Source organism: Lampris incognitus, chromosome 4, assembly GCF_029633865.1.
Source record: "Lampris incognitus isolate fLamInc1 chromosome 4, fLamInc1.hap2, whole genome shotgun sequence".
Taxonomy (NCBI): Eukaryota; Metazoa; Chordata; class Actinopteri; order Lampriformes; family Lampridae; genus Lampris; species Lampris incognitus.
In genome coordinates, this window is record NC_079214.1 from 57,463,032 (window position 1) to 57,488,094 (window position 25,063).

At 43.2% G+C, this 25,063-nt stretch overlaps 1 protein-coding gene across 1 annotated transcript in view; it reads right to left on the reverse strand.

Moving 5' to 3' along the window:
* Positions 1-208: 208 nt before the first annotated feature.
* myom2b (myomesin 2b) overlaps positions 209-25,063 on the reverse strand; it is a 76,322-nt gene continuing 51,467 nt past the window's right edge. The window contains exons 22-38 of the mRNA XM_056278543.1: positions 24,063-24,107; positions 23,332-23,468; positions 20,879-21,023; positions 20,017-20,079; positions 19,189-19,256; positions 18,138-18,251; positions 17,584-17,671; positions 16,390-16,428; positions 10,461-10,566; positions 9,444-9,510; positions 9,006-9,102; positions 8,220-8,256; positions 6,067-6,089; positions 5,623-5,678; positions 5,446-5,535; positions 1,015-1,140; positions 209-421 (exon numbers count right to left, since the gene is read on the reverse strand). Of these exons, the coding sequence (XP_056134518.1) occupies positions 209-421; positions 1,015-1,140; positions 5,446-5,535; positions 5,623-5,678; positions 6,067-6,089; positions 8,220-8,256; positions 9,006-9,102; positions 9,444-9,510; positions 10,461-10,566; positions 16,390-16,428; positions 17,584-17,671; positions 18,138-18,251; positions 19,189-19,256; positions 20,017-20,079; positions 20,879-21,023; positions 23,332-23,468; positions 24,063-24,107 (1,514 nt within the window). The remainder of the gene's footprint in view (positions 422-1,014; positions 1,141-5,445; positions 5,536-5,622; positions 5,679-6,066; positions 6,090-8,219; positions 8,257-9,005; positions 9,103-9,443; positions 9,511-10,460; positions 10,567-16,389; positions 16,429-17,583; positions 17,672-18,137; positions 18,252-19,188; positions 19,257-20,016; positions 20,080-20,878; positions 21,024-23,331; positions 23,469-24,062; positions 24,108-25,063) is intronic.

Here is a 25,063-nt window from a genome sequence, read left to right on the forward strand (position 1 = left end):
TGTATTTATTACAGACTTATTCATTCAAGCTTCAATTCACCTGAGCTAAGTTCTTACGATTTAGTGTAGTGTGTCTCTTGTCTGTATTACGGTATAACACTGTCATGACACAATGTGTCAATTAAGGCTTCTAATTAATCATGTGTATTTAATTAGAGGGAGGTGCATCTATGTGCGTGTATGTGTGTTGGGCTCCTGTCCTTCCCTCCTACTTCCTCCTTGAAGGGGTGGGACTCTTCGCTCCTCTTCCTCCAGCTGCTTTAGGAGGAGTGGGGCTGTGGGCGGAGGGGGCGGGTTGGTGGGCGGAGGCGGGAGCTTTGGGCTGAGGGATCTCAATAGGGAGTTTGGGAGGGATGATGGTCTTGGGGGTGAGTGTTGGTTTTGCTTCTGGTATTTTCTCTCCTTGGCGGTACGCGCTGACCTGGAGAGATAACCAGACAACACTCATTAGCATTAAACACTTTTAAGAACGAACTGTCCCTCCTTCAAAGCTAAAGGGCTCTTGTGTACTCAGCGTGGTCATAATGAAGACGCTGACAGCTTTCCATACGCTATTACAGTGATCAGGATGTTAAAAGGCCCAATAATAATGAACATCTTTGATAATGAAACTTGTTACCAAGAATGTCAAAGCCTTTAACCCAGCAATTTTCAAAATAGATGAAACATGTTATGTCGTGAAATACAAATTCATTTCATTACAATCCGCCGTGTCTGTGCATAATTTGAAGAGACAGGCCGCAGCAGAAATGCTAAACTGACTCATGTTATCTTCTCCCCTATTGTTCCCCGTCAGGACTGAAATAATCACATCTTATGGCTCAGACACAGGACACAAGTCCAAGTTCAACGTCTACATCTGAACTGAGGCACATGTTAATCTAATCAATATGCGAATCTAGAGAATGTCCAAAAGATGGAATTTGTGAAACGTATGGTAAGAATATGATTATAATATATAAGATGTATAATTTTTGTGCCAAAGTAAACCCAACTGAGCAGATGCAGACTCACCACTATGTCAACGGACTCCCCTCCATATTTGTTCTGGACGATCATGGTGTATCTCCCAGAGTCATCCATGGAAACTCCTTTAATGGTGAGACTGGCAAACCTGCCCTGGTCCAGGGACACGACGTACTAGAGTAAAGAGAGAAAAGAAAGGCAAAAATATAATGTTAGCAATCATTTTTGTGTTAAATTATACCACAGCTGTTGCTAAATGTTGGCCCACAGCAACATTTCTTATTAGCCCTCAAGAGTTCCCTTCTCTTTTTTTGGATTTCTCCCCCCTTCCCAATTGTGCTTGGCCAATTAATTTTCTGAGCCGCCCCGGTGGCTGCTCCACCCCCTCTGCCGATCCGGGGAGGGCTGCAGACTACCCCATGCTTCCTCCGATACATGTGAAGTCGCCAGTCGCTTCTTTTCACCTGACAGTGAGACGTTTCACCAGGGGGACGTAGCGCGTGGGAGGATCACGCTATTGTCCCCAACAAGTGCCCAACCGACCAGGACACATGCCACATCCGGCTTCCCACCCACAGACACGGCCAATTGTGTCTGTAGGGACTCCCGACCAAGCCAGAGGTAAGACGGGGATTCGAACTGGTGTTCCCTGTGTTGGTAAGCAACAGGACTGCTACGCCACCCTAAACCTTTTCAATCTATTCTGAAACAAAATGAATGTCAGTGATTGTATTAGGATTCATTTGAAAGTGTGTGTGTGTATGTTTATATACATTTTTTTTCTGTTATTGTATCCATGTCATACGTATTGCATTATCTTCTTGGTGACTGCAGGAAGGGATTTTAATAAACCAAGTAATATCACAATAATAAAAACCTTAATTAAACGGGTCTCCATACAGTTAATTATCAGGCATGCAAACTTGTCACCTTTCGGCAAAATTTTTAATCCAAAATAGGTCAACTACGTGAATCATGCTGATCCGCTGAGAAATTATTATTTGGGGGGGGGGGGGTCCGACAGCCTGTCAACTCAAAGCGACTTCCATAGAAAGACAATGGAGCTCGAACATCTGATGCTGTGGATGCTCGTTTGGATACGCATGCATCGACTGTCAACAAAAGGCAGCAGCCAATCAGTCGCTAGTCACAGTACAGCGTGAGCCCAGACCACCAGTCCTGCTGTGACCTGCTGTGTGGAAAAAGCTGAAATGAATTTGCCACAGTGGCGCGTGCCAGCCACGAAACTACAGCGAAGACGTCAACTGAAAACCCAAAAATGCCTGCCAGTCGAAAAACCTGAGGTAAGAGATCAAATTGGAGGAAACGAGAACTGTTAACAAGCTAGCTAACATTGTTAAGGGAGGATGTCAGGTAGGAGGAGGTGGACGGCACAATCTGTAAGAACATCCGGTCAGCAGGAACCACTGACAAACCCCAACGGCAGCAGAGCAAGTGTGTCTGCCAACAGTCTGGCAGTGCTCAGGAGAGCAAAAGGCAGACGGCTGAAGAGGAGAAGAGGGCAAGGATGAGGCATACGGAAAAACAGGGAAAGTGGGCCCTTGAGACACTTGGTCCAGGCCAAGAAGAAAAAATAAGGACAGACCCCTCCAGCCCTGTCCCCCCACCCCACCACCAGTCCTAAAGCAGAGGATACTCTTTCATGCTCACATTTGTGATTTTTCTTTTAACACTGTTTCTGGTAGAGTGGATATGGAGAGTAATAATTCTGAAAATAATTGTAATTAGCTATGTACGTGATGGGGCTGCCCTTTGTTAATTAGGGGTCCAAGCAGCGAAGTTAGGATTATTATTATTTTTCTCCGCTAAAAGTGTGTGAGGCTCAGCAACCGTAAGTCCTAGACCAACCAACTTTGGTACGTGGATTCCTATAGCCCCCCACTACTCAGGCACCACAAATCACCTATGTCAGCCAGATGGTGGCGCTATAACAAAGGGTTATGCGTAATTCCCACACCATAAGTCAGATCAACACAAAACTGCACAGACCTATGCATCTGAATGTGCTCTACAACTTTGTTATTGGGACCACATATGTCAGCCATATAGTTTGCCCGCCATTTTGACTTGTATTAGATTGGGCGCGGTTTCTCAGCTAAAAGTGTCTGAGGCTCAGCAACCATAAGTCCTAGACCAACCAGATTTGGTAGGTGGATTCATACGGCCCCCCACTACAAATCACCCATGTCAGCCAGATGGTGGCGCTATAACAAAGGGTCATGCTTAAAAGGCCATAACTCCCACAGCATAAGTCAGATCAACACAAAACTTAATCGACCCATGCATCTCAATGTGCTCAACAACTTTACTATCGGGACCACCTATGTCAGTCATATAGTTTGCCTGCTATTTTGACTTATTTGGTGTGGAAGTGCTGCAGCTCTACATACCACACGCCAGGACACCTGGGTATAACGACATACTTTTTCTTTTTACGGCAGTCGGCTAGGACGCAAGAAATCAGACACCGTCTGGTCCAGCTTTGGAAACTCTGGCACATGTTTCTGAAGCAATGGAAGTGTTACGACATTTTAAAAAATTACGGTAATCATCTAGGACACAGGCGACCTAAGTAATCCGACAGGCGACCTAAGTAATCCGACATTGTCATATCTAGTTGGAAACTCGGGTAGGCTACTGTTTCTGAAGCAAGATTCTTCAATCTTTATTACATTACCAACAGCGGTTTAGCTTCATGTTGAAACGGTAGTCTATTACAGGCTAGGTGTATAAAAGGCCCCTACGTATCATAGCGTTAATTATTTACGTTGGGTGAAGGTATATGGTCATGAGGACAAAACCATTCAAATTGCTCCATAGGGGGCGCAACAGTGCCAATGCTTGGACCCCTCCCAACGCCACTTGCGGCTTTAATTGTCTTTATAAATATCAGCATATCATATGCAAAGGTAGGTTTACACTTAATTAACACTTTGTACTTTATTTTGCTGTCTTGTAATTCTGTTATCTTGTGACCAGCACCAGAGTAATCCTAAAAGATGTCAGAAATGAGCATTTAGTAGCTTATTTAAAAAAAAAAAATCTCCAGGCAGCACAACCCGGACCCCCTAGTGGGTCTGTGTTTTCCTCTGCTCACGCATCCTTCTCACCGTTTTCACCCCTAACCAGTTTGCATGCCTGATTGTAGATGTTACATTTTTAAACAAGCACTGTCCAATTCTGTTTCTTACGCCGCCGCCCTCCACCAATCCTAAATTTTACCTCTGACCTTCAATGTCACATGTCAAAGGCATACATGGTCTGTGTCTTTTCTTTGTTTTTGGATGAGGAGGCTCTGGTGTGTGCTTGAGAAAGTACCGACTTCATTTCTTTTCTCCCAGACAGCCAGGCAGTGAAAATTAAATACTAATATTGTGAAATATTTGTACTTGAGCACAGGAGTTTTCCATAGTCTCATAGCAACAAGGCAAATCATAGATGGTCACAAGAGCCAATTTTCTATTCTAAATACAGGACGACACATCAGGGAGGCCAATTCCAGCGAGACTCCACAGAACACTTTAACATGACACATTATTGTTCCAATATAATTACTGTAGCGAATTCAGGGGGCAGCCGGGACGCAAACCCAGGTCTCCCGCACCACGGGCGACTACGTTAACCATTTAACTAAAGGGTCTGACCCATTAGCCAAGGGCTAGTGAGTCTAGTCATCTGTGGTCATTACAAAATATGTATATATATATAATATATAATCCAGTGAGTCAAGTACATTCTTTATGAGACAGTAAAAGCCTGTTTCATGCCATAAGCAATCATCAGCTGTCAGTTGACAGCTGATGATTGCTTATAAAAAATGCTGAAAAAGGTTCAGGTTTATATCTGACCACTTTACAGTGGTCAGATATAAACCTGAGAACTACCTTACGTCTGTCTTGATGCATACCTGCAGACGGCTGAGACTGAGTGATGAAACATTTCTCCCACTAAACTTTGTGTCCAGATGAACTGATTCAACTTTGTGGGATACCTCACATCTGTTTTTATCATTCATCTTGTTTTTATTCAAGTTGTCAGGTAAAGGTTGTCAAACAGTACACCTACATATGGAACTGTTGTGTTAAGAACATGACATGCCAGAGGGCACTGGGGTTTTTTCCTTCTTTTATTGTGGCTTGTAGGGATTTTGGTTAAGCTGAGAGTACTCTGTGGAGAGGCGTCTCCATAGCTGAATGGTTACACCAGATGCCACACGGTTACAATGTCACCGGTTCAAATCCAGCTGGCGACCTTTGTTGCAAGTCCTACCGCTCTCTCCCTCTCACTCCTCCATATCCTGTCTACCGCCACTGTCACTATCCAACAAAAGGTATAAAATACCAACAAAATAATCCTAAAGAAGAGGAGAGTGCTCTGTGGAGATGACCTTGCACCTACTCCCATCATTTTTATATATTTCCATAAAAACCTGTCTAGTGTTGTGGCTGATGGATGTACCTGATCATCGGGTTCAACGTCGGCTCCATTCTTCAGCCATGAGACCTGCGGCTTGGGGTCGCCACACACTGTGCATGTTAGACTCAGGGTCTGTGGTTTAAAGAATGGTTGTCATGAACAGGCATGTGTACTCATACACACAACTGGATCTCTCTCTCACACACACACACATCATACCTTTTTCTCCATGATGGTAACCACATCAGGCAGTCCTCCCACCACCTTACCACGGTCTGAAACAAAAATGCCACATCAAAAAGGAATGATCGCTGTCATGGATTCAAATTATGAATGCCTGTCTTAACAGGGGGCACTCTCACTGCTAATGCCACAAATTAAAAAAATGCTCCTCATTAGAAGCATTTGGTACACTTGAGCACCTTAGTAAAACAGTGTGACTGGAAAAAGGTATTAATCTGAACACAGATCAAGGTACAGAGAGGAAGGAAAGAATGGAGGGAGCTAAGAAGAGACGATGGGTCAGAGAACGATGGAGAAGGAGAGGTGTGAGGGAAAATTCAGGTGGATGGATAGACATGGAGGTGTACAAACAGACAGGGATGAGACAGATACAGAGAGCTGGACAGGATCGGAGAGGAAGAAATGCTGGCATGGACTCACTCTTTTCAGCGTAGGCCTCAGCCCTGAAACACATGAAGATTCGGGTAAGAGAGGTCTTCTACCCCAGCCCCAATTTCTCATTTAGAGTTCAATATCTATATTTGCATAACCTGTCATAGGCTGCATTACCATAAAATAACTAACAATCACAATATACGAATTACTGGAACAGAACGTACTGTACACTAGCCAAAAACAAGTTGGAAAATATCAAGCCATTAATCTTTCTTTGGGGGGGGAATTTTTCTCCCCTTTTTTCTCCCTAATTGTACTTGGCCAATTACCCTATTTTCAAAGCCGTCCTGGTCACTGCTCCACCCCCTCTGCCGATCAGGGGAGGGCTGCAGACTAACACGTCTCCTCTGATACACATTGAGTCGCCAGCCACTTCTTTTCACCTGACAGTGAGGAGTCTCACCAGGGGGACGTAGCGCATGGGAGGGTCCCGCTATTCCCCCCAGTTCCCCCTGCCCTCCGAACAGGCGCCTCGACCGACCAGAGGAGGCGCTAGTGCAGCGACCAGGACACATACCCACATCCGGCTTTCTGGATGTGGGTATGTGTCAGACATGGCCAATTGTGTCTGTAGGGACGCCCGACCATGCCAGAGGTAACACGGGGATTCGAACTGGCGATCCTCGTGTTGGCAGGCAACCGAATAGACCACTACACTACCCAGATGCTCCTCAAACCATTAATATTATAAACACAAAAAGATATTCACCCCATAAGCATTTTGGGAATCATTTGAATTAGAAATAAACCTCAGGAAAGGAAAGGTTAGTCAGAAAGGGGCCAGATGTAGTTAACTGAGATATGATTGACTTCTCAGGTTGACATAAATTGCACATGGAGCTGTGCAACGTATTGATATAGTATATCTGCTTGGTCATCATATCCACATTACTAATGATCACTTCTCAACACTTTATTGCATGTAAATATCGTATGAAAGCACCAATAGTCATCCCTAAAATATCCTCACATTATTGATATTGAGGTGTTCAGTCAAAAATGTTGTGATGTTGTGATGATTTTGTCAGTATTGCCCAGCCCTTATTGTATGGGAAAGGAGTTTAGTCTTGATTTTTCGATTAGCTAAAACCCTACAGTTTGTTGTGTGGATGTCAACGGCTATGGTTGCAAGCTCTCTGTCTGTGTTGGGAATTCGAGGGGAGGAACGATGCCCCAAGATCTTTTGACAGGATTTGTTCAGAGCATTGCATTTCTATCGCCACCTCGCCTAGGGAGCAAGGAGAAGACAGACGGGCTCTCTGTTCCTGAGCAGCCGGGTCAGGAGGCCGCCTGCAGCCAACAGTCTCCACCGTCTGGATGGCTTCACAGAGTCTGCATTACAACGTTTTTGTTTTATCCCCCCCACATTTGCATCATTGACGGCCTTGAGATAGTCTGACATAATATGTTCTCTAGCTCACTTCATGGTTTTGCTGTATTTCTTTCCTGTGGGGAATATAATTTGTTGTGGTTAGACTGTCAGAAGGTTATCCTGCATGACAGTGGTCACTCTCCAGACCAATTTGCCGAGAGGATTTTTGTATTTATTTTCAGCCTTGTAAAAATAACATTTTCAATAATAATATTAAATTATTGTTAAATTATTATTATTGTCAAATAATAAAATAACATTTTAGTCACAATAAGTTGACTTGAGTTTAAAAAGTAAACTTTTTTTGGACTATGTTTGTCGAAGTATACCTCTCAAAAGAGGGAATTCAGCCAAGCGTTGCACCGATTGTAATATTGGGGTTTCCGAATGGAAATACAAATTTTAGTAAAGGATTTAATTCTGCATTTGTCCCAATTAGCCAAATGACCGCGTGCACTAATCTTCTCTATATTCTCCACACCTGCATGACATTGTTAAACAATTAAACACAAATGCATTTTAACTTGGAAAAATTTTGCTCCCATTCACGGATCAGCTAATAGAAACAGACACGGGAATTTAGTTGGCTATTAGTGTAAGTAATATTTCTATGTATTCAAATGTTTGAAGCATTAGACTCGTTGATGGAAGAATTACCTTTTTTTCTTCTTCTCTGAATTGTACATTTAAACATCAGAATGAATGCACTGATTAGATGTTGGAATATTTGGGTTAAATGAAACAATTTTTAGGAGTGTAGTCTTACTTGAGTTTCTGGAACTCAGCATAGGCTTTCTCATAGACTGAAAGAAATAAAAAAAAGTCACTTTTGCTGTTCACATGACTTACTCACATGACTCTTTATTTACTTTAGCATCATACCTTTGAGGCTCATGAGTAAATACCAAACAACCATGAAAGGCTCTCATACATGTTTTAAGAGTACTGTAACTGAATAGTATATGTGCATGTGTGTGTATGTTTACATGCACACCAGGGTAAGTGTGTTTGTGTGTATCTGTCTCTCTCTGCATCTGTCTGTCTGCCAGTTGGACTGTTATCTCTAGACAGGCTCACTCATTCATTCATTATCCAAACTGCTTATCCTGCTCTCAGGGTCGCGGGGATGCTGGAGCCTATCCCAGCAGTCATTGGGCAGCAGGCGGGGAGACACCCTGGACAGGCTGCCAGATCATCACAGGGCTGACGTAAACACATTCACACCTAGGGACAATTTAGTACGGCCGATTCACCTGACCTACATGTCTTTGGACTGTGGGAGGAAACCGGAGCACCTGGAGGAAACCCATGCAGACACGGGAAGAACATGCAAACTCCACACAGAGGACGACCCAGGACGACCCCCAAGGTTGGACAACCCCAGGGCTTGAACCCAGGACCTTCTTGCTGTGATGTGACCATGCCTACCACTGCGCCACCATGCCGCCCTACACAGGCTCAGTATGTATCAATTTGAGATACAGTAATGAAAGTGATGTATTACAAGTGTGTGTGTGTGTGTGTGTGTGTGTGTGTGTGTGTGTGTACTAACCTTCTCCACTGAGGTCCAGTGTGCGTTTGTGTGTGTTCTCAGGGTCTGTGATGATGATAGAGTACAATCCTTTGTCTTTGTCCGTAGGCTCGATCACCTATCAATTAAATCAATTAGTCACTCAGCTACTCATCTATCTAAGTGTCTGTCTGTCTACCTTTCTGTCTATCCAGCTATCTATCTATATGTTTATCTATGCATCTATCTAGATGTATTTGGCTGGCTGGCTGGATTACGTTGTCCTCAGGTATCACCACTAAAAGCTTTTGCGGGCAAGGCGACTTTTAACATAGCTGCTTTCTTCCCACGGGAACGTCTCGTTTCCAGGAACAAGTCAAATAGATTCAAAACAACATGTTTACATTCTATGTTGCTGGACAAAATTACCACAAAATGTCAAATGTCATCAGTTTTAGAGATTTATGTAACGCATGGTACCTCCATTGTTGCCATAGCAGGAGTTCCTCCAATCATAATCTTCTCACTGTGGGAGAGCTTAGACTCGCTGAAAGAGGAGTGCGGAGTAGAGAAGAGGAGAGAGACAAAGATGAAAGGAGAAGAATATAAAAGGAACAGAGAGGAGAGGAAAGAACTGTGTGTGTGTGTCTGTGGGCATGTGTGTGAAGCTTGTTTCAGAGGTAATGGAAAATTATGTTTACATGCCCCCCTAATGTCTCGCCTAGGGACACCTATTTCTCTCTCTCTCTCTGTCTAGATCACTGCCCCTTTTGTGTATGTGAAACAACCTCCATAATTTCTGTTCTCTGAATGGTAGAAATTCCTCTTCAACCCATTCCCTCTTTCTCTCTCTACCTTTCTCATTCCCATCGACTCTCTATTTGTGTCTCTCTTTCACTCAATATACCCCTCCCTCCCTGTTATCTATTCTTTACCTTTCTCTTTAAGTACCCCCCCCCCCCACACACACACACACTCTCTCTCTCTGCACCCCAGTTTTCAGGTTTCACTTTTTTGTGGAGACCAAAACCCAAAAAAGAAGTAAACCAAAAGTAAAACCAAAAAAGAAGTAATAGAGATGTAATGTTTTTAATTACCGCAATTTCCCTGCAGTAACCAGTCAATCTTAATCAGAACATTTTTTTTAAATTATAATTTGGCTGTACTGATTCAGTAGATAGGTCAGTAGCGAGAGACACAAAAGACAGGGGTACAAGAGAAGATGAAATTCAACACCATTCTTGACAGATTTGAATCCAGAGATATTGTGGAGAGGCTGCAGTTTTATATGGAGCATATATGCTATGTGTTAATGCTCTTTTCCCCCACAAACTAATAGTGAAAATGTTGCAAAAATTGCCTTAAGTCATTGACGTCAAAAACGAAGTGCTTGGTGTGTTGACAGGAAGACTTCAAGTGTCAACGGATGCAACTACTACTACCACTACTTACCACTTACTAGTAGTGTCACTAATGAAGGTAAACATAGTGAATTACCCATGCATCCAGGTGATGTTCATCTCGGAGGTGTAATACTTCATGTGACACTGCAGCTGAATGCCTGTTGCAGTACAGTTAATCACCAGCTCTGCTGCACTGGCACCTAGTGGAGGTAATACAAAGGGAAAGAAACCAGTTTTGTGATTCCTTTCTTTTTTCAATATGTCTTTTTTCCCCCCCCTTTTTCTCCCCAGTTGTATCCGGCCAATTACCCCACTCTTACGAGCCGTCCCGGTTGCTGCTCCACCCCCTCTTTTCACCTGACAGTGAGGAGTTTCACCAGGGGGTCATAACGCGTGGGAGGATCACGCTATTCCCCCCCAGTCCCCCCCCCCCAAAAAAATTGGCACCCTGACTGACCAGAGGAGGCACTAGTGCAGCGACCAGGACACATACCCACATCCGGCTTCCAAACTGCAGACACAGCCAATTGTGTCTGTAGGGATGCCCGACCAAGCCGGAGGTAACACAGGGATTTGAACCGGCGATCCCCATGTTGGTAGGCAACGGAATAGACCACTATGCTACCCGGATGCCCCAATATGTCATTTTTACCATAGTAGTCAGGACCGAATTTGGGAAAAACCCTTCTGAAAATGAGGTGGTAGGCATTTTGGGGTAAAAGTGTTTTCTTGGTTGTTCCTATAGTATTTTTTTTGTGCTGAATCCATTTCTGCCGGATGCCAAGCTGTACAAGTTACGGTTTTGTCATAATTATTGATTAATTAGCATAATTATTGATTAATCGCCCAAAATTAGAAATGGCTATAATTTTCCTATTTGTTAATATTTAAAATATGATTGTGTTGTATCATTGTAAAGGGGACCTTCTAGGCTTTCATTTAAGCCCATGGTTGTATCTTTCTGACAAACACAGAGGTCACATGACCTCTTTAAAGCATAAATTACACACATTTTCCCACAATTTTCGCCTAAACTATATAGTTTCTTTTATCCCTGTGGGGTCAAGGGATATCAGGGACCCAAAATTCAACAACTTCAATACTTAATGGCCTCTGTGGATTCAGGAAATGTATAATATACCCATACTATTTCTTTGTGAGAGGTTATTGTCAGCCTCAAAGTAGCAGTAACAGGCCCATGCCCATTTACCTCCATCCATTCTTTGGACTAGCATTACATAAAAACTACCAAACCAATTTTCACTAAACTTTGTGGAGGTGTGTATCATGGTCCACATTGGACCCAGATCAAAGTCAGGAGTGGCTAGGCTGTATCGGCAAAAAGAGAGGAGGCATTATTGGAATCACAAAGACATCTTCAGCTCTCAGCCGTTGGGCTCTGTCTTTCAACCTCCGAAGTGATCTTGCCCATAACACCAGGGTGGCCTTGGGTCTGGGAACCGGTGACAACTGCATCCACAATGAAACCACAAAAGGCAGAATGAAACGGGACTCAAAAGATGAAGATTCTTTGCTCACTGTCTTGCAGAGATTTGGTCTCTTTTCCACTAACCTGCCCCAGACACTGCAAAACATTGCGAACAACGACTTGGCTACACAGGATATCAAAGATGACCTGTTGAACGCTCCACAGAAAGGGCAAGATCCGTTGGATGCTTTTGTCAAGGAGAGGCTGAAGCCATCTAAGGAGAGAAGAGTGGGCTTCAGGGACAAACTGATACAGAACAAGTATTTGACTTTTTCCTCACTGTTTGAAGTAAAACAGTCAGATCCCAAAACTGGAAAGGCAAAAACTGTCAAGGCAGACAGGAACATCCTACAGCGTCACATTACAGCCTATGAAGCAGGACGTACAGTCAACCTGGACAACATAATGATGCATGAACTGTTCGTTGTACCTCTGTCTTTGGCAGAGGTTAACGGGCAGCTTCGTTCAGGTTCAAAGGCAATATTTGCTAAGATCTTGACAGCTGACATACCATGTCCCAATCACCTCAAAGCCAGAGATCTACAGTGTGAACCAATGCTAGTCATTGATGGACAAGCTGTAATCATTTCCATTGGAAAACCACAAGAAGCCAAAACCTTTGGAGACCTGGCAGACCGCTTTGTTGAATCTGTTCTTCAAAGTGGCACACAGTTCCAGCGAATTGATGTCCTGTTCGATCGTTACCATGAGCACTCAATCAAAGGCGGAACACGGAAACGGCGTGGGAAAGGCTCAGTGGCAATCAGAAGACCAGTTACAAACAGATTTAACACTTCCTGTAAAGTGGGAGAACTTCATTGCTCACGAAGACAACAAGGCAGACCTTGCTCGCTTTCTCTCCCAACAGCTGATTCTGAGGGCACCAGCAAACAAAACCATAGTTGCTGCAGGTGGTTTCAGCAATGAAGAGAGGGTCGAAGTTTCTGACCCAACCCTTGATACAGACAGCTTGGAAGCTAAACATGGAGAAGCAGATACAAGATTTTTTCTTCACTGCATTAGAAACAGAGTGGCAACCACTGTTGTATCTGCAAGAGACACCGACGTCTTGATTCTGCTGATCGCCTACTTCCACAGAATGCCATGCCAACAAATCTGGATGAAAGCAGGGACAGCAAAGGACAGAAAGTACATCCCCATTCATGCAGTTGTGGAAAAGCTGCAGATGGAAGAAAAGGTCCTTGAGCTGCTTCCAGGTTTCCATGCACTGACTGGGAGTGACTAAACATCATACATTGCAGGACACACGAAGAAGACCTGCTGGAATGTGTTTGGACAGCACAGCCATCTACTCAAGGGGCTTGGTGAAGGTCCTGAGCTTAGTGACTCCACCATCCAGGATGCAGAAGTGTTCTTCTGCAAATTATATGGTGCAATGAACACAAACAACCTCAATGAAGTCCGTTTGGGCATGTTTGTCAAGGGCATGACCATAGAGAGACTGCCACCCGCCAGAGATGCTCTGAACTTTCACATTCAGCGTGTGCACTTCCAGACTTTGGTCTGGCGCCAGGCCCACTTACAGTACCCGGTGCTGCCACCCCCTGAAAATATGGGATGGAAGATGAAGGACAATGTGCTTGTTCCTGAACTCATGTCGCTGCCTGCAGTTCCAGATACCTGTGAGGAGCTAGTGACCTGTGGCTGCACAACTGGATGCAAGACAGCCCGATGCAGCTGCAAGCCAAACCCATGCACTGCATCTTGTCAGTGCCGAAAGTCAAGTGACCTTTGCATGAATATGTAATGCACTGAAGAAAATAAAAATGTGATCACAAAAAAATGAATATGTAATGCACTGTTGTTTTGATTCGATCATTACTATCCATATTTGTAATTAGTGGCCATGTTCAGTGAATTTTATTGATTAATTAAATGGATGAAAAATGTTTACCTGGCCTATGATTATAATTGCATTAGTATTAGTAATATTATCATTATATCTAGACAATTGGTGTGGTAGTTTTTACGTAATGCTGGTCCAAAGAATGAATGGAGGTGAATGGGCCTGAGCTGGTGACTTCTTATTTAAGGCTCACAATAACCTCTCACAAAGAAATAGTATGGGTATATTATACATTTCCTGAATCCTCAGAGTCCACTAAGTATTGAGGTTGTTGGGTTTTGGGTCCCTGATGTCCCTTGATCCCACAGGGATAAAAGAAAATTGTGGGAAAATGTGTGTAATTTATGCTTTGAAGAGGTCATGTGACCTCTGTATTTGTCAGAAAGATACAACCATGGGCTTAAATGAAGGCCTAGAAGGTCCCCTTTACAATGATACCAAACAACCATATATAGAATATTAACAAATATGAAATTTATAGTCATTTCTAATTTTGGGCGATTAATCAATAATTATGCTAATTAATCAACAATTATGACTAAACCGTAACTTGTACAGCTTGGCATCCGGCAGAAATGGATTCACCACAAAAAAATACTATAGGAACAACCAAGAAAACACTTTTACCCCAATATGCCTACAGGGTTCCAGAATTCTGAAGTTACAGCCCTGACTATACACTCACCGGCCACTTTATTAGGCACACCTGTCCAACTGCTCGTTAATGCAAATTTCTAATCAGCCAATCACATGGCAGCAATTCAATGCATTTAGGCATGTAGACATGGTCAAGACGATCTGCTGCAGTTCAAACCGAGCGTCAGAATGGGGAAGAAAGGTGATTTAAGTGACTTTGAACGTGGCATGGTTGTTGGTGCCAGATGGGCTGGTCTGAGTATTTCAGAAACTGCTGATCTACTGGGATTTTCACGCACAACCATCTCTAGGGTTTACAGAGAATGGCCCGAAAAAGAGAAAATATCCAGTGAGCGGCAGTTCTGTGGGCGAAAATGCCTTGTTGATGCCAGAGGTCAGAGGAGAATGGCCAGACTGGTTCGAGCTGATGGAAAGTCAACAGTAACTCAAACAACCACTCATTACAACCGAGGTATGCAGAAGAGCATCTCTGAACGCACAACACGTCGAACCTTGAGGCAGATGGGCTACAGCAGCAGAAGACCACACCGGGTGCCACTCCTGTCAGCTAAGAACAGGAAAATGAGGCTACAATTCGTACAGGCTCACCAAAATTGGACAATAGAAGATTGGAAAAACATTGCCTGGTCTGATGAGTCTCGATTTCTGCTGTGACATTCGGATGGTAGGGTCAGAATTTGGCGTCAACAACATGAAAGCATGGATCCATCCTGCCTTGTATCAACGGTTCAGGCTGCTGCTGGTGGTGTAATGGTGTGGGGGATATTTTCTTGGCACACATTGGGCCCCTTAGTACCAATTGATCATCGTGTCAACGCCACAGCCTACCTGAGTATTGTTGCTGACCATGTCCATCCCTTTACCACAGTGTTCCCATCTTCTGATGGCTACTTCCAGCAGGATAACGTGCCATGTCATAAAGCTCGAATCATCTCAGACTGGTTTCTTGAAGATGACAATGAGTTCACTGTACTCAAATGGCCTCCACAGTCACCAGATCTCAATCCAATAGAGCACCTTTGGGATGTGGTGAACCGGGAGATTCGCATCATGGATGTGCAGCTGACAAATCTGCAGCAACTGCGTGATGCTATCATGTCAATATGGACCAAACTCTCTGAGGAATGTTTCCAGTACCTTGTTGAATCTATGCCACGAAGGATTAAGGCAGTTCTGAAGGCAAAAGGGGGTCCAACCCGGTACTAGCAAGGTGTACCTAATAAAGTGGCCAGTGAGTGTAGTCTCTAGTTGTATGATCCTGCTTCTACCTCAGCTCAAGGGCTATTTACAAAATCAAGTCATCTAAAGCCATTGCAACAAGCAAAAAGCATTTTCGATTTCTCCATATTATACTCAGCAAGACAACAGAAAACGACCAGGAGAAGAAATTTTAGTTTTGGTCACGTACACTAGATTGAAAAACATACGAGACAAAGACTCCTGGCTACAGCATTATTGACTGAGTCTTTACTTATTGTAAAAATGCTTTTCATCTGGTCACATCACCATGTTACCCTCCATTACAGCAAAGAACTGTTATTCTAACTTCAGCTGTGAAAACTGCAGCAGAGTTGTCAAGTGACTGCAACTTCAGATAGCAGCCATGACAGCTGAAAGCTCCTCCAGACTGCCATCATGGCAGCTCAGCACAGCCAAATGCTCCCAGAATAAAAAGTTTTAGCACTTTCTAAAATGTGGTTTAAAGGAGAAATATCAGATCAGTAAGGTTTGCGTGTATGTGTGCATGACCGTGATAAATTACTTTTCAGTTGCTATAGCACGTATCACTTGAGAAGAAGAATATCATTAGTATAACTAATGCCGCAAAGTGATAATGATAGAGTATTGAATCACTGCTAACAATCTAATCTAATATATACATAATAACTAGAATATTTAATCTCATTTTTGTTGTGGATACCAAGAAACCAGGAAGAAGATTGATGTGTCATGTTGTGATTTTTGCATGTGTTCACATGTGCCTGGGATAAGGTGTGTGTATATACCTACCAGCCAGCTGATTAATCTTGTTAATGGCGTCATCAAAGACTAAAAGAGAAAGATGAGAGAGAGTCAGAGGGAAGGTTGGCTTTCATGTTTCTCTCAGGTGGTTGTGTTAAATTAAAGCCTTGGTGATGAAAATGGTAAATTAAACATGCACTCAGTTGAAATTATTATAGATTTCCCAAATAAAAACATCCTTGAAAATGTATCGTAAGCTACTAATGACAATATTGGGTATTTATGAGTGGAGTTGCAGCAAACTTTATTGTACATATATCAAAGAAGGTTAAACCAGTCCATCTGGATACAACGTTGATTGACAGAGACGTTTCATCACTCATATGAGTGATGAAATGACGATGAAACGTCTCTGTCAATCAATGTTGTATCCAGATGGACTGGTTCAATCTTCTTTGATATTCTTACCTGGATTATTGAGCATGCATCAAGACATTTATTGTACATATGTTGCACAGCCCAATCAATCATATGTATTCTGAACTACTTTTCCCACAAAGTTCATGCGGTTAATTATTCTCGCCATTCAATTTACATTTTGCAAAAATTAACATTAGGTTAGATTTTCTCACAAATAAATACAAACAGCAGGACAGCTTTCAGCACTGCTAGCTTTTACTTGGCGAGCAGTTATGACAACGAATTTTTATTTATTTTTTTAATGCAAAACTGGTAGACTTTAGTAACCGTGAACTTGTGTGTCGATGAGCCTCGGGTTTCTTTCTTTTTTAATTTTTCTCCCCAATTGTTTCACCAGGGGGATGTAGCGCATGGGAGGATCACGCTATTCCCCCCAGTTCCCCCTCCCCCCCGAACAGGCGCCCCCGACCAACAACAGGAGGCGCTAGTGCAGTGACCAGGACACATACCCACATCCAGCTTCCCACCTGCAGACATGGCCAATTGCGTCTGTAGGGATGCCCGACCAAGCCGGAGGTAACATGGGGATTCGAACCAGCGATACCCGTGTTGGTAGACAATGGAATAGACCGCTACGCTACCCGGACACCCTGAGCCTCGGTTTTCTCTTCATTCGCCAGGCTCCAGGTCTCAGTATGTCCGTTATTAGGTTAGCCGTTCAGTCAGTTAGTCGGAGTAGTTCATTTGCAGGTCATTCAGTTAGTCAGAGACGCAGTCAGTCAGTCAGTAAGCTGCTAGCTGCAGTTAGTAAAGTGCATTTACTTTGTCCAGAAATGTCGATGTGGCTCATATCTTTTCCCCTGTCGTCACTGATGGTTGCCTTATAAATTCCCGCTGTCTTCAATGAGAACTGATGGTGATACAAAAAATATGAGACTCAACGGTGGACAGTAGAGGCTGCTAAATTTAACTTCCACTCAGATTGTTTTTTAATATAAAACCCCATTAAGTAAGCTTGGGACTGGGGGATATCAAAACATCAGTACTCTAGTCACGTGCAAACTAAACAGAGATGGTTATGATTATTACCACCGGGAAGATTGTATAATATAATAGTGTCATAGCAATACAATATGCCAGTGATCTCCACAATAATCTAAAATAATGGTACATGAAAGTGTCATACAACACTGAAATAAGTTTAACAGTGTCAGTATAAAAGTAGGCTCGTTGTAACACTTCCAGATGGGACATTATTAATAATAGCAGCAATAACATTCTTCAGTAGTTAGCTCTCACTTTATACGTGTATATTGTCATATATTGTTAAGTAGATGCTTGTGATATTGATATCAAGTGTAATATAATATAATTACCAGCTTAATTGGCAGTTTGCAGACTCCTGAACCCAGGTCAGGTTTCACGTCGGGTATGATCTCTGTATCTTCTCTAAACCAGTGGAATTCAGATTCCTTCTTCAAGTTGGCAACCTGGTATAAAGATTATATTTATTGTAAAAATGGGGGGGGGATCCACTAAGAAGTAAGTTACATTGTAAACTATCAATAGGCAGTTTGAAGTTAGGCATATCAATATGAATGGCATGTGTTAAATGCATTTATTGTGTAGATGGAGACTGCAATGTCTAATGTTTAAGCAGCACACAAAAAAACTATACCAGTGACCCTGTTATAGACATTTTTGAACAACAATTTCTCCCCTGAATGTTTTCAATTGTGTTTTTCTCGTAAACAAAGCTAAGTTACCCTAAATACATATCGAATGGTTCACAGGTATTTAGGAATGCAGAGTGGATTGTTCATCAGTAATCTAAAGCACATTACAAGGTAACAAATTTGGTATTTTAGTGCAATCCAAAGAAATGTAAAGAGAATATCAAACACCTCTGCAGGCCTTAAGTGATTGTGGGCGAAGTGACATTTGTTTGAAACTTTACTTTCCACTTTCATGTCAGAAGTAAGTGGAGTCTGAAATAATTTACTCCGGCTGCTCCTTCTGCACTGTTTTGTGTTGTTGCATCGCTGTCCCACGGGGGCATATCACATCCTCTGCTGTAACTTTTGCAACTTTGCAAGGTGTTGCTGAGAGTTTTTGTACCAAATGGTTCTCATTATTCCGAGGTGAAACTTCCCGAGATGCTTACAATTTTACTTTAGCAAAAGTTGCACATAGCTTGGTTCAACAGACACTAACATTTTAAAAAATTACTCTATATCTACAAATTGATTTATGTTCATAGAAATTACAATCTGAGCAGGCAGTTTTGCTGTGATATTAAGTTAATGAGCAAAGAAAGACTCCTTGGCTTCATTTTCTATACAATGATTAGTCAATTAGGTGTTGATTGACTTTGTATTTATTTTATCACAAACATCAGCAAGTCTTTGTTTGCATGTTTGTGCTTACCTTGCAGACCAGGCTGACGGAGCAGTCATCGCCAACATGTACCGTCAGGAACTCGCTGAAATGGGGACCTTCGGGGAGGTGAGGTGGATGTAGTTTAGAATGAGGAAGGGGTGGGTGACATTACAGTTGCAACAATGTTCATTTCCAACTAGGAGCACTGAGCAAAGCCCCCCCCCCAATTGTACTTTTCCAATTAATTACCCCACTCTGCCGAGCCGTCCTGGTCACTGCCCCATCCCCTCTGCTGATCCGGGGAGGGCTGCAGACTACCACGATACATGTGGAGTTGCCAGTCGCTTCTTTTCACCTGACAGTGAGGAGATTCACCAGGGGGACATAGTGCGTGGGAGGATCGCGCTATTCCCCCCAATTCCCTCTCCCCCCAAACAGGTGCCCTGACTGACCAGAAGAGGCGCTAGTGCGGCGACCAGGACACATACCCACATCCGGCTTCCCACCCGCAGACACGGCCAACTGTGTCTGTAGGGACACCCGACTACGCCGAAGGTAACACAGGGATTCGAACTGGGATCCCCGTGTTGGAAGGCAACGGAATAGACCGCTACACCACCCAGATGCCCCCGCATTGAGCACATGTGTATGGAGCTCCAACAGGCTATCTCATATATGAGGAGAGTTTGATCATTTCCAGCATATGCTTGAAATTGTTGTTCACATAACAAAACATGGAAAAATGGCACAAATCATGGGCTAGATTTTCCACACTTGTCTCGGTTCACAGCCTCTTTTGCAATGTGGGGAAACATAGGAACTCATACTCGTTCACTTTCTACACAGGATAAAAAGTGAATGATGTGCATCTCTTACCCTCCTTGACTCTGATGTACTCTCTCCTTTGGTAGTCAGCCTCAGCCAACGCTGCCTTAAAAGCTACAAACACACACACAGTAATTAAATAGTCTAACAATCATCAACAGTTGCAATGCATGTTTTATGTTAAGTTAAGATGTGAAGTCTAGGGATCGGTGGGTTAAGGCACAGTCACAAAGTCCAAGAAACAGATTTGGCTCATGACCTTGTGAGTTTAACATTAATCTTTATACATCCATCCATCCATCCATTATCCAAGCCGCTTATCCCAATCAGGGTTGCGGGATGCTGGAGCCTATCCCGGCAGTCATTGGGCGGCAGGCGGGGAGACACCCTGGACTGGCCGCCAGACCATCACAGGGCCGACACAGTCATACCTAGGGACCTAGGGATCTTTACACATGTATATAAATATCATAAAGTCTGCCTAAATTTGTTTACATTTCATAAAACTTTGGTCAGGTTTGAATTTACATCTCCAGTTATGGGCCTGCTCACCAAAGTGATGCACAAGTGCATCTTATTCACCCTGCATGGAGAAGTGCTTTCATCACTAAAGTGAGGGGAAAAAGTGAAATTACAGAATAAGATTTTCTTCATTATTCCTCCTCCAATTTTAGTACAAGCTTATAAAATGGCATGCTTAGCAAAGTGTTTCCAGAACGATTTGTAAGGAAATATTGTCTGAGCGGTATTGTTGCAGCCAGAACAGCAAGGACCTGCCTGGTTGTAACACAGGAGGCAAGGCAACCGTTCAGCCAGGCTTGACCAGTTTCTAAACATGGTGGAGTTGCTGCCTGTGAGCCAAACAGACCACATCAGTTAGGTCGGACCTCTGGACACACAGACACACTCTTACCGTCTCCAATCAGAACCAGTGAGCTTTGTCCTTTGCCACCTCCATCTGTGATCTGGCAGGTGAACGTCCCTTCATTCTCCTCAGTGAAATGATCCATAATGAACTCAATAACGCCGGTGGACACATCATGACCCATCTTGTTGGGCTACACACAAAGAGAGAAAGGGGCAGAGAGAAGCATAAAGACAGTGACAACAGTTATATGATAGAAGAGAGGCCAAAGCCATCTGAGGCATCTGCTCTCTTCTCTCACGTCTTTTCTCTCTCTCTGAATGATGTCGTCTTTCTCTTTTTTTGTGTGTGAAGAGTGTCATGTGAGTCTCCTTTGTGTGCACGTGCAGTCAGTCTTCCTGCAAGGTCTCTTTGGTGATGGTGGCTGCCTGGTATCCCCCTCATCACATTTTATATATCTTATAAATCCATATAATTTTGTTATATCCTTCTCTACAATGATTTTTTTTTAAAATTTATTTATCTTTTTAACATGGTGATGGTGGTCACATGGCTCGGGTCCTGGGCTTTTCTGGTGGTGTCTGAACACTGCTTGGCATCCTGCTCTACATTTTATATTTCATTATAATTCTGTTATCCTCTTTCAATGTTGTATTGAGTAAATTGTGTAAACACAACATCCATTGCATGTCTGTCCATCTTGGGAGAGAGATCCCTCCTCTGTTGCTCTCCCTGAGGTATCTTCCCATTTTTTCTCCCTGTTAAAAGGGTTTTTTTTAGGGACTTGTTCCTTATCTGATGTGAGGGTCTAATGACAGGATATTTGTGTTGCTGTAAAGCCCCTTGAGGCAAATTTGTAATTTGTGATATTGGGCTATACAAATAAAACTGACTTGACTTGTTGATTCATAAGTACAAATTAATACACCTGGCCACTTGACAGTACTTTGGGTGATACCGATTTATTGTCTCATGGAAGTATGAATGTAAGATAGCATATAAAAACTGGTGAAGTGATACTGGACATCCAGCCCGAAGCCATAATCTTTTCAATCATCTCATCCGTTGCTCTCCCATTCTCTCCCCCCCCCCTTTCTTTATCAATCTATCTATCTGTGCATCCATCCATTAGAGCTAGGCATTATATCAATATAAGATTATTTTGGGGGGGGGGGGGTTCTCCTTTTTCACCCCAATTGTACTTGGCCAATTACCCCACTCTTGCGAGCTGTCCTGGTTGCTGCTCCACTGCCTCTGCCAATCCGGGGAGGGCTGCTGCAGACTACCATATGCTTCCAGTGATACATGTGGCGTCGCCAGCTGCTTCTTTTCACCTGACAGTGAGGAGCTTCACCAGGGAGACGTAGTGCGTGGGAGGATCACACTATTCCCCCCAGTTCCCCCTCCCCCCCAAACAGGTAGCCCGACCGACCAGGAGGCACTAGTGCAGTGATCAGGACGCATACCCACATCCGGCTTCCCACCTGCAGACACAGCCAATTGTGTCTGCAGGGACGCTCGACCAAGCCGGAGGTAACATGGGGATTCGATCCAGCGATCCCCGTGTTGGTAAGGCAACGGAATAGAATGCTACGCTACCCGGATGCCCATAATATTCATATTGTGATATGAAACTAGATATTGTCTGGGATTTTTGTTGTCGTAATATTGTACGTAACTTAAATGTTGTCATTCCCTGATCCATTACAGTAAAGTGATACAATTTTCTGAACTTATTTGGCTGCTTGGTCATTATGTCCACATTACTAATGATCATTTCTCAGCATTTTCTTGTGTGTAAGTATCTTATGAATGCGCCGACAGTCATACCCACAATATCATGACAATGTTGATATAGAGGAGTGGTCTCCAAACCTGCCCCTGGAGAGCTACCATCCTGCTGGTTTTTACTCCAGCCCTAACTTTTTTTTTTTGTTTGGCTCTTTTCCCCAGTTTTTCTCCCCAATTGTTCTTGGCCAATTACTCCATTTTCCAAGCCGTCCCGATCACTGCTCCACCCCCTCTGCCAATCCGGGGAGGGCTGCAGACTACCACATGCCTCTTCTGATACATGTGGAGCCGCCAGCCGCTTCTTTTCACCTGACAGTGAGGAGTTTCGCCAGTGGGATGTAGCGTGTGGGAGGATCACGCTATTCCCCCCAGTTCCCCCTCCCTCCTGAACAGGCGCCCTGACCGACCAGAGGAGGCGCTAGTGCAGCGATCAGGACACATACCCACATCCAGCTTCCCACCCGCAGACACGGCCAATTGTGTCTGTAGGCACGCCCGACTAAGCTGGAGGTAAAACGGGGATTCGAACCGGCAATCCCCATGTTGGTACTACAGCCCTAACTTAACACATTTGATTCAATTAACCAAGGCCTTGATAAGTTGGTAATTAGAATCACATCAAAAATATTGTGATATTTGATTTTGTCAATATCACCAAGCATTACTATTCATCCATCCATCAATCAATACCATCATTAAAACAGTCTTACATCAGCTCCAGAAAGTTCCTTGTTGTTGGCAAAGAATTTGTAGGTGACATTGGATGAAATTGCCTCAGCCTGGAGCCAGAACCTCATTCTGCCTCTCTCCAAAATCTTATAGGCCAACTCTGTCTTCAGGGGGATGACTGGAAGAAAAACGAGCAGAGGAAGGAGGAAAAGAAAAAGGACAGAGAAAGGTGAAGGATTCACAAACACTGGCCCTTTTTAAACCTTAGACTTCCCATGGGCTTTTCTAAATGAGAACATCCATCATAGGACTGAGTGTAAATACTACAAAGTGGAGAAAGGAGTCGTTTGATGAGCTCTTATTTTCTTAATTGAAAATACGGCGGGTAAAGTTGAGGAGACAGGAAAGAGAAGAGGGCATTGCTGAGAGGAACAGAGTTCTCATTCATATAAACACTGGAGAAAAACATCATGTAACATTAAAGTCAATATGGTATACTGAATTAAAAAAGGATTAAATGAATGAGGAGAGGAGCAAATGAGAGCAGAAAGAACTGGAGAGGTAAATAGAGGCGAGGTAGGTGATGCAAAAGAAGGTAAGATTTTCTTTCTTTTTTTTCATCAAGTGGAAAGAAAATGTACTCCTGAAAGAAGAAAGAAGTCTCACAGGTTCAAAGAGAGGCACAACAAAGGGCAAAGAGAGAGAGAGAAATTATGAAAGAGGAGGGATAACAGAGAAAGATGAGTGAGAGAAAGAAGAGAGCGAGACCTACTTGGGTGTCTGATGTCATAGCTGAGTGTCAGCATCTTCTGCAACTCTGCAACACAGGGAGACAACTTAAACCTGGGATGATTCAATAAAGACCCTGCTCACAGGTAACGCTAGCATGTTACTTCTGTCATCTGATCATTTCAGAAAACCACAAGCCACTTAAATCCAAATAATAATAATAATCTATTAGTGTAGTAAATATACTGCTAGCATTGCTTTGTCTTCCAAATTTAATGGTTATATATGTGTTTTCACAATGTATATGTACAACCAATTTCAATAAATGGAGTGATAAGGGGGATAAAGGACAAGGAGCAGTTTTAAAATTATTCACTTACTGGAAAGATACAATTTATATGTTTTAAAACAAGGATGAACTCCAAGAGGTATCTGATTTTATATATTATGATTACAGTTCCTCTCTTTGATTTAATGGTTTTTAATATCTGGGTTGGACTGCATAAAGAATAAAATCTTAGTCATTATTGTTAATAATATAATTAATTATACAATATATAAGTATATAATGATTATATATGTTCTTCTGTCGCAGCGACGAGGACCATCTAGTCATCCTGTAGGGGCCGAATTCTGTGGGTGCGAAGATGGCGTGTTAGTCCAATCTGCGCCCTGAATGTTCTTTGGCAGTGTGGGCATGGGATAGTGGGAGTAGCTGGAGGGTTGCTGGCACGGTCTTTCCTGGCCTGCCTACGGCTCTCTGCTGCAGCAATCCTGGCAGCCTCACATGTGTTTGCACCATTTCGGACAGCTGCACGCCACTCTCCTCTGTTCAAAGCTTTCTGTTCCCATGTATCATAGTTGATTGTGAAGGCCTTTAACGAAACCTTCAAGGTGTCTTTGAAACGCTTGTTTTGACCACTATGGGAGCGTTTGCCTTGCTTGAGTTCACCATATAACAATTTCTTTGGGAGCCGGTGGTCTGGCATGCGAACTACGTGGCCCACTATTGCATGAGGATGGTATGTATACTCGGCCGTCTTG